Raw genomic sequence first — 8,263 nt, 5'->3', positions numbered from 1 at the left:
AAGCCTTGAGCGAAGGACATTTAAGGTTTTGAAAACATTATATTGAAACCACGAACCTACAACTCATCAAACATTTCCAGAAAATAAATAAATGGATTTGAGCATTGCTTGTGATGCCATTCATTGACACGCAAAACTACTTCACAAAGATTCCTAAACAGTACCATGAACATATAAACATCAAATGCACACAATCACTTTCAACACACCTTCAACAAATTTTAAAAAATGAAAAATGAAAAAACGGAGTACAAAAAAAAATTAAAAAGTCACAAAATAGGCGCCATTTGTGCCTTACGCAACAAGAAATACACGCTTAGATGAACACACACACATACACACGCGCACAAGGGTAAATAAATAAGAAAGATTCTGATTTTCATGTGAGGAATACCGCACCAAAAGATAAACCAAAGGACATAACCAAACCCTTTTAATTTGTGCTATTTTCATACTAGACAGCGAGGAATTCCATCTGTGTATGTACACATAAATACACTAATACAACATTCACCTTTGGCACCATTCTGCGTGTTGGGTCGCAGTGGGTTGCAAGAGATCAGCGCATTCATGAGACCATCACACAAGCTCCAACATACGGACACTGCCAAAGAAACCTCTTCCAACAGTCCCCGAGGGGCCCTGCGCTGGCCCCTTTTGTTTCTTGTTCGCTTCTTTTTCTGACAAGCATCTCTGTGTCTTGTCTGCATTCGCACCCGGTCAAAAGATCAGGGGTGCCCCCTTCTTCATTTCGAAGCAGAAAATGGCTACACCATCCTTTGCGCTCCAGAGGCACCACAGCGTCCAATCGTCACCTGGTTGCAGAAAAAAGAATCTGAGAGTCAGAGTAGTCCACGCGCAGCATCTACTAAAAGAGCTTTCCCCTCACAACAATCAGAAATCAGGCGGGAAACTATATATATATATATATATTAGTAATTACGCATGCTTATTCTGTTCTGTTCCTTTACACTTTGTCGTTCATTCAAGGTTTCCGATCATCGCGTTCCGCACATGAGTCATTAGGTTGCGCAACAATTACTCACAGTGGGAATCCGATTCATGGGTTCGGACAAGATGGCCCAGCTGCAGTCGAGCATCTGATACTTCGAATTCACTTCGCAGTGCAGCAGGATTCGAGGCATCAGCTCTTCATAATGTGTACGAAATGCACAAAGAGCCAAGTACTGTCGACCGCCGCGTTAGCCCTTCGGAGAAATTGAGAGGCAAAATCGCCAGAATTGTAGACGTGCGAGCTTTCCAGTTTCATCAGTTGTCCTCATTGGTATTCGAATGAGTTAATCAATACAGGTCGCCTCCCCTTCGCGTGCAGTAACTCAGTTCAATTATATTCTGCGAAATGTGTCAGCATTCCGCAATCATAATCAACTCTTCTGGTGTTGCAAATTCAGAACGGCACATCAATCGGCATCACACCATAAGCCTATCCTAATCTTGTAGCAGTGGGGTCCAACATTTAAAAGTGGGATAGGAAAATCCAGATGTTATCTTCGAAGTACCAAGTGGAAATTGAAGGACGAAAGACTTGCGCTACGACGAAGAGTTTGTATTTACAATTGTAAAATGTGGTCACAGGGGATGAATCAACCCCAATAGTTTCGATACAAGCAGTCAGTGTAGTCAGTAAAGCCAACGCCACGAGAATCACACATGGCAGACACAGGAAAACAGCTATAAGGTGAACCGAGGCATCCAACTAACCATCTTCATCTTCACAATCGTAATCGTCCTCATCGGGATGCAGAGAGGGGCGCAGTTCGCTCCTTTGTAAATGTAATGTGCCCCCTAAGACATTCTCACTATCTACATCCAAATCCTGTGTCGGTACATTCGACCCATCATGCTCTACTTCTTCCTCGTTAACCGTCGCTTCATCAGCTCCGGCAGCTACTTCACCATTTTCATCTAAATCCATGTTTAAATCAAATCCGAGTAATTTTGGAGACTTCGTATGGCCAGATGAAGTGGGACTGGCATCTCGGGCGGCAGCCTCCTCCGATTTCGGCCTAGGTTTATGAACTATGGGGTCTAAAATTACATTTTCACGATCGGGGGATGGTGAATATGTGTCCATCTCAGCATCTTCAGAATCTTCTGCCTTCTCGACCCCGTTGGAGCGAGAGCTCGGAGTACCATTTGACCCTCTCCCTCGACCTCTGCCTCTGCCTCTGCCCCGCCCTCGGCCCCGGCCCCTACCTGATGTTGATTGGTCCTCCTGCATACGAATGTTCACTTGTAAACATCTCACTCAATAGTCCGTACAACCATTCAATCCTCTCATTCATATAACAACGCGCCAACTCTAACAGACTTCAAGCAATGACGGTTGATACAATTTGGATTAGACGAAGCTTCTGATCAAATTAAAGTGCTCACTTCTGTAACAATATGAAATGAAAAAACAAAAGAAAAAAAAACCGCAGAGACCGCAATGTAAAAAACGCAAGAGTTCGAATAACGAAGAACACAAATCCAGTAAAAACGAACGGCAAAGTTTGAAACACATACCGATTTCGGCCGCTTCACCACCTCCTCTTCATCACTGTCGTCTCCATCTGATTGCTTTCTGCAGATAGAAAAATATCATCAACCATTAGCCAAAACGTCCCAGTTCGCAAGGTTCATCACGAAAACGTTGCGTCTACAACATCATGACAGTAGAGCACACATACACTCTATAGAGTTCAAATACCGAAAAAGACTGCACATGAGGTAATGATTCAAATGTGTACATAGAAATGACACTTAAAAACCACAAACCTTCTCCTTCCACCATTCCTTTCGTCACAGGTTGTCTCTGTGCCAATATCTGGAACCTTTGAAACAATTTCTTGTAGAAAATCAAAAACGCTATTTGTCTGTACACACTGCTTCCTGTAGTATACACAAGAAGAAAATCAGTAAATAACAAGATGTAGTAACTTAAACAAACAGTGACAAAGGGAGCACCAACATTTTTTTAACAGCAACCATTACATCTATGTAGAAGAGTTCAAACACCATTTTTCACGTCACCTAATGGTCAAAATACGATGATCGAACTAATGTATTCTTCGATGAGGTTTTAAAACCCATCTCATCAGAGCATCTTACAACCAAAGAAACATTTACCGTCACTTACAAATGGAATGAACTCATAGTTTTGGCACCCCTTCGGAGAGTTATCTCATAGGTTTTATCACATAGATTCTGAAGAAAAAGCTCCAACGCTTTAGCTGCAGAAAACGAACGAAACTTAAGATCAATGCCATAACAAATAACTTCAAAGCTGCCCTACAATCTTAACGCACAATCTTCGCTAGCACAGAAACTTTGGATACAGCCTAGATCTTATGACTTGTCAGTCACAAAGCCTTGAACCCTACACTTAAGTTAATAACATTAAGTACAGCAGTAACAATCTGCCATCACTGCCCACTGGTCTCGTTACCATCCCATGTCGGATACAGATCATAAGATGCCAAAAGGTTACAACTTGAGGACCTCACACGCCTTAATACTAGCAATACACCAGTAACATGCCCGACTAGTTTCAAGCACCGTGCTGAACACTCTTGTGAAGACAAATTAGTTTTCTAGATTAACTCTCGTTAAGGAAGCTAGCAGACCACACATACACAGATAAGGCTTGGAGACGTACAGATCAATACTGGTGTCGCCATGGCGATCTTCCCGACTTCTTCATCGGCTTGCATTATCTTCTTTATCCGTGCCTGAGGCAAAGACATACAGGTGAGAAAAGGTCGGTAGTCACATAAAAACGCCTAAATCAGAACTTGAGGAGCTTGTCCAAGTGATATTGAATGCTACAAGTAAGAAAAGATCCATGCATAAACGTAGAACAGTATGAACTTATAGACATACAATAGTATGCGACTTTGCAGCCCACACAAAAAATAGTGAAGAAAGTCATAAGAAACATCTACAGAGCATCAGACAGATGTGTCCGAGGCAACATTCGACGAGAAGTAGCATCGAATAAAACGATTACTGTAAATACTTTTCTCTTCTTAAGTAACAAACGATTTCTTAAACGTCAAACACATTCATCTTCTCATGTCTAACAATATACGCTTCCTCTATCGACATCGTTTGATACTTCTGTTGTGCTTTTGATATTCGGTGGACAGTAAAAAATTTACTCTAACCTACTACCTCCAGAGCCCCTGAGCGACAGACGGAAAACACAAAGCTCCGAAGTCATTCTAGGACATGTCCAAAATTGATTTTGCACCTTCTATTGTCTCCACATGCACAAGAAAATCAACTCAATGGCCCTCTTCTATTAAATCTTCTCGTTCAAAGTTTTAAGATAATCAAGTCGCTGACAAAATATTCGGTGCGTACGACAACAGTCCCCCTCCTCCAAAAGCGACTGTGACATCTATGGAAAAAGCTTTCAGGACGACGAACTTCAATACACAAGCATTGCTTCCAGGCCGTCTGCGCTAATACGGCCGAGGAAGAGTTGGTACCAAATATAACAATGAAAACCAAAAACAAATGTGTGTATTTAAAAAGAAATAAAAATAAAAATCGACTCTCTATTGCATGAAACCCACGAAACCCTTGCTGTAGTAGTTTCGACCAGGTTCTCGTTTTGTTTTTCATTTAACTAGGACCTCGTCACCTGTTCCTCAAACCTTTTCTTGCTGCAGTTTGGCCGAAACCACAACATGTGTTTTCTTCTACAGTGCGCTCTTGGTGACGAGAACATAACAATAAGATCTTACAAGACACGTATTTCAAGTGCTAGGGTTCGTACACTTACAGCTGGAAAGCGTGTGTCCAGTTTCTTCTTCATCTTTGCAAGTATTTGAGACGCTGCCACTTCCTCTACGATTAAAGTATGTCCGCACTTCGGCTCGTGCGAGCTAAAATAAGAACCCTACGCTCCGCTCAAGCACACTATCCTCGCCATAATCACAGATTTCCCCAAAAAAGATCTAGCCCAAGACTGCACACTTTGTGTATGTTTCATTCAACTATACCCTTGCAGTTCGAAACATGTTCGTTGCATGGAAAAAAATTCGTCCCTACCCGTCTCTAACCTCTCCTCGACCACTTTCAGTTTGCAGCCATAGCCGTCCTCGCAACTTGACGTCACACAGATGGCCTACAAATTCAAAGCCTCTTATTTTCCGTAGAGGCCAGGAAGAAACCACCCCAAATCTCCCTCTATTAGGAAGATTTTCCAAATCCGAAACGGCAAAGCAACCGTCTGAAACAGTTTGGCCCTAAAACCGAGTCACGTAGAGAAGGGAGAGCAACCTACCAAGCCTTAATGACTCCACGGCTAACTACAACAGACGAAAACCTCGGCGTAAGCACAACCTCCACCCAGGAACTCGTTAAGGCGACCACGAAGCACTGCAGTAGCACGAACGTCAATGCATGCACCAACACGCATGCCACGCTCGCAAGTCCGGCACCTCAGTACAAGAGCCCCGATGGAACAAATAATGCTCGCAGCTACACCGCGCCTCAAGATGCTCTTGCGAAGCTCCTATCACGACAAGGAAAGCAGGCCAATGCAGCGGAAACGAAAAAAGAAGAAAAAAAAAAAAAAAAAATGAAGCTGCACTTGCTCTCGCAACCTCCGACGCCGACCCTCCTGTGACTAACTAAACCGAAACCGCACCCAAACTGCACCAAAAGAACTCTAAAAGGATTCGTTAGGGAGCTAACGAGACGAACAAGACGAAGAGAATGCACGCAAGGGGAGTAAGCAAGGGAGAGAGTGCCGGAAACAGGATCGAAGCGGGGTAGAAATGGGCTATGGCGAGCTTCACCCTCCTGCGCTGCGGTCGCTGACGTGAAGAAAGGCCCGCGCAAAGGAAACACCGGGAAGTCCCGGTCTCCCGGTGGCACAGCCGGTTGTCCCGCCCCGTTTTAGCAATTACGAACGCCTCTCCCGCGTTCCCATCGCCCGCGAAAGGGGCTCCCGTTCCCCGTTCTTCGTCTCTCACCCCCCCCCCTTTCCGAAGTCGTCATTCCCTTTTGCTGCAAAACTAATTTTTTGCCTTCTTATTATTTTGTTATTTTTTAATTTTTTTCAGGCTGCTATGGCGTCAGATTTCACAGCCCCTCCTCCCTCCCTGTCTATCACCAAGTCAGCTCTCGTTGCTTCTTCTATGCCTCGGCACTGCCAACAACACCCATTCCTTTCCGTGGAACACAGTCGGTGGTGGGTTTTTTACGATGGGTGCCTTAGTTGCTGTGTTGAAGAAGAATGGGGTCTCGAATTTAGGGTTTCTTCCTCTTCTGCTGCTCCTTCGTCTTCTTCTACTACGTCCCTGTTGTGAGTTAATGGAAATTTTGCAACAACAACGACATGCTGGAGGAAAAAAGGAGAGGCTGGGTCCAATTGGAGAGAAGCTTCATTTTGGTACTTTCATTTCTGGTGGCTCTTCTCCATATCCGAGTTATTCATGTATTCTCCTGCCGTCAGTTATCTGTATTGCCAGTCTATTTTTTTTTTCTTTTTCTTGTTCTTTTATATAAAAAATTAATGGGTTTGTAGTGAGCCAGATCGTTAGGTTGAATAGTTTTGGAAATAGTCAAAGAGGAGGTTTATATATTTTTCTTGGGTAGCCGTATTTGACTACTCACTTAAAAACTTTAAAACAATATAAACGAGATGAACCCAATAGAAGTTTATGTCAACACTTGTGTGTGTGGGAATCAAAAAAATCCCCGGAAGGTAAACGACAAGAAAATAAACCAAGAACTAATTCTATCAAAGGTTTGGATGATTCTCTTAATCAATGAGAAATCACTAACAAACATTGTTTTGTGCATTTATGAATTCAATCTTTTTAATGCAACACATGTGGAAATGGTTGGTTGCTTACAGGTTTCGACCCTTCTTTGGTATTGAAATTATACATGTGTAGAGGAGAATGATTGGGAGTGGAGAGAAAACACTGAGAAAGTTTGGTCAATTGTCTTCTTAGCACATGTCTTCTTTTTAGTTATTTTTTTATATGATCAACTTTTGATGTGCAAGCAGAGGTGGGATGGATGTCTTTCCCCAATTTGGACTGATTGTTGATCATTACCACAAAGTCCAACTTCGTCTAAGCAAAGTAGGTTGACCTATACAAGTTGCTTCTAGATCCAGTTTAATTAATCATATATATATATATATATATATATATATGTGTGTGTGTGTGTGTGTATTCAATGGCCCAGATTCCTATTAATTAGGTCATAGTGCTTTGAATACATGACAAATGTCCTCCTCACACATCACCCAATCTGACAAGCTTTATCCAAATTCCACAAGGCTTCTCAGTTGCTCTCTGAACCTGCTCTATTAGGATGCTGCTGCTAGTTCTGGGCTCAGCTTTGATGCCCTAACATTCCAGCATAACCCAAACAAACAAATAGCCTGTTAGTTAGAATATGTTTCTAATTAAAGAATTTCGACAAGTAAAAGAAACAATGCATTGGCATCAGGCAAATTCTTTCCATTCTTTACCAAAAAACCAAGAATGATACTGTAGGTGGTTGACATCTCAATTCACCACCATACATACACACTTACATTACTTGTTTTCGGGGAAAGGAATGGTGCTGTCTAAAACATCGTACAATGACCACAAAAGTGAGAATATAACGAAATACTCAAAGTTTGATCATGGAAAGTTACTCAGAGCCGTGTCATGTAGATCCAAGAGGAAGGAAAGGAGAGAAGTCTTGTAGAAGTGAGATAATATTTAACAAAGGTCGATAACCTTGGTATTGGCAGGTAATTTCCAGCAACATGGAAAGAATGGAAAATCAAATAAGAAGACTTTGTGGGCCCTCTAACAATTCTGCTAGCACATAGGAGGTTGTGTCTATCAATTCCATGAAGGGCAAACAAAGCTTGATTCTAGGAAGCTGTCCATTTTTATCAATTTAGTATCTGATATTTTATTAAAATAATTAGGTTCATTGCAAAGTGGGAATGAATGTAATCTTAACACACTCATAAACGGATCGCTACATTCTCTGAGGTTCATAGGAAGTGGAAGTTTGGGCACGCACACGAATTGAATAACCACACATTATCACTACTGAGTACATTTTTCCCCATTAGAAACAAACTACGCCACTGAAAGAGGAGTGTTGAAAAAATGGACAATGGCTTTCTCTGTGTTTTTTTTCATTTGGCGTGTGACATAAATATGGTGGTAGGCCCTCCGCACACGAAGTTTCCCAAACCAACCGATCGGTCCACTGAATTGTTCACCAG

At 42.2% G+C, this 8,263-nt stretch overlaps 1 protein-coding gene and 1 long non-coding RNA gene across 3 annotated transcripts; one reads left to right on the top strand and one right to left on the bottom strand.

Annotated features, from left to right (window-relative positions):
* Positions 1-351: 351 nt before the first annotated feature.
* On the bottom strand, positions 352-5,799 carry LOC112279410 (uncharacterized). Of its 2 annotated transcripts, none has more exons than XM_024513814.3 (8): positions 4,793-5,799; positions 3,662-3,734; positions 3,143-3,236; positions 2,782-2,895; positions 2,530-2,587; positions 1,723-2,236; positions 1,047-1,353; positions 352-815 (listed from the first exon to the last, which is right to left on the bottom strand). In XM_024513814.3, the coding sequence occupies exons 1-7, from the start codon at positions 4,823-4,825 to the stop codon at positions 1,343-1,345; spliced, it is 897 nt and encodes a 298-aa protein (XP_024369582.1). In that variant the 5' UTR covers positions 4,826-5,799; the 3' UTR covers positions 352-815; positions 1,047-1,342. The 2 variants fall into 2 exon arrangements, with proteins under 2 accessions (XP_024369582.1, XP_090105422.1); XM_090249296.1 differs by lacking the exon at positions 4,793-5,799 and adding an exon at positions 4,652-4,724.
* A 187-nt stretch (positions 5,800-5,986) lies between these two features.
* LOC112279412 (uncharacterized) lies at positions 5,987-7,121 on the top strand. Its single transcript, XR_002969010.3, has 2 exons — positions 5,987-6,409; positions 6,878-7,121. It is a non-coding gene; the product is annotated as an uncharacterized LOC112279412 (long non-coding RNA).
* Positions 7,122-8,263: the final 1,142 nt, after the last annotated feature.

The sequence above is a fragment of the Physcomitrium patens genome, chromosome 3 (assembly GCF_059467195.1).
Source record: "Physcomitrium patens ecotype Gransden chromosome 3, ASM5946719v1, whole genome shotgun sequence".
NCBI lineage: Eukaryota > Viridiplantae > Streptophyta > Bryopsida > Funariales > Funariaceae > Physcomitrium > Physcomitrium patens.
This window is presented reverse-complemented; position numbering and strand designations above follow the sequence as displayed.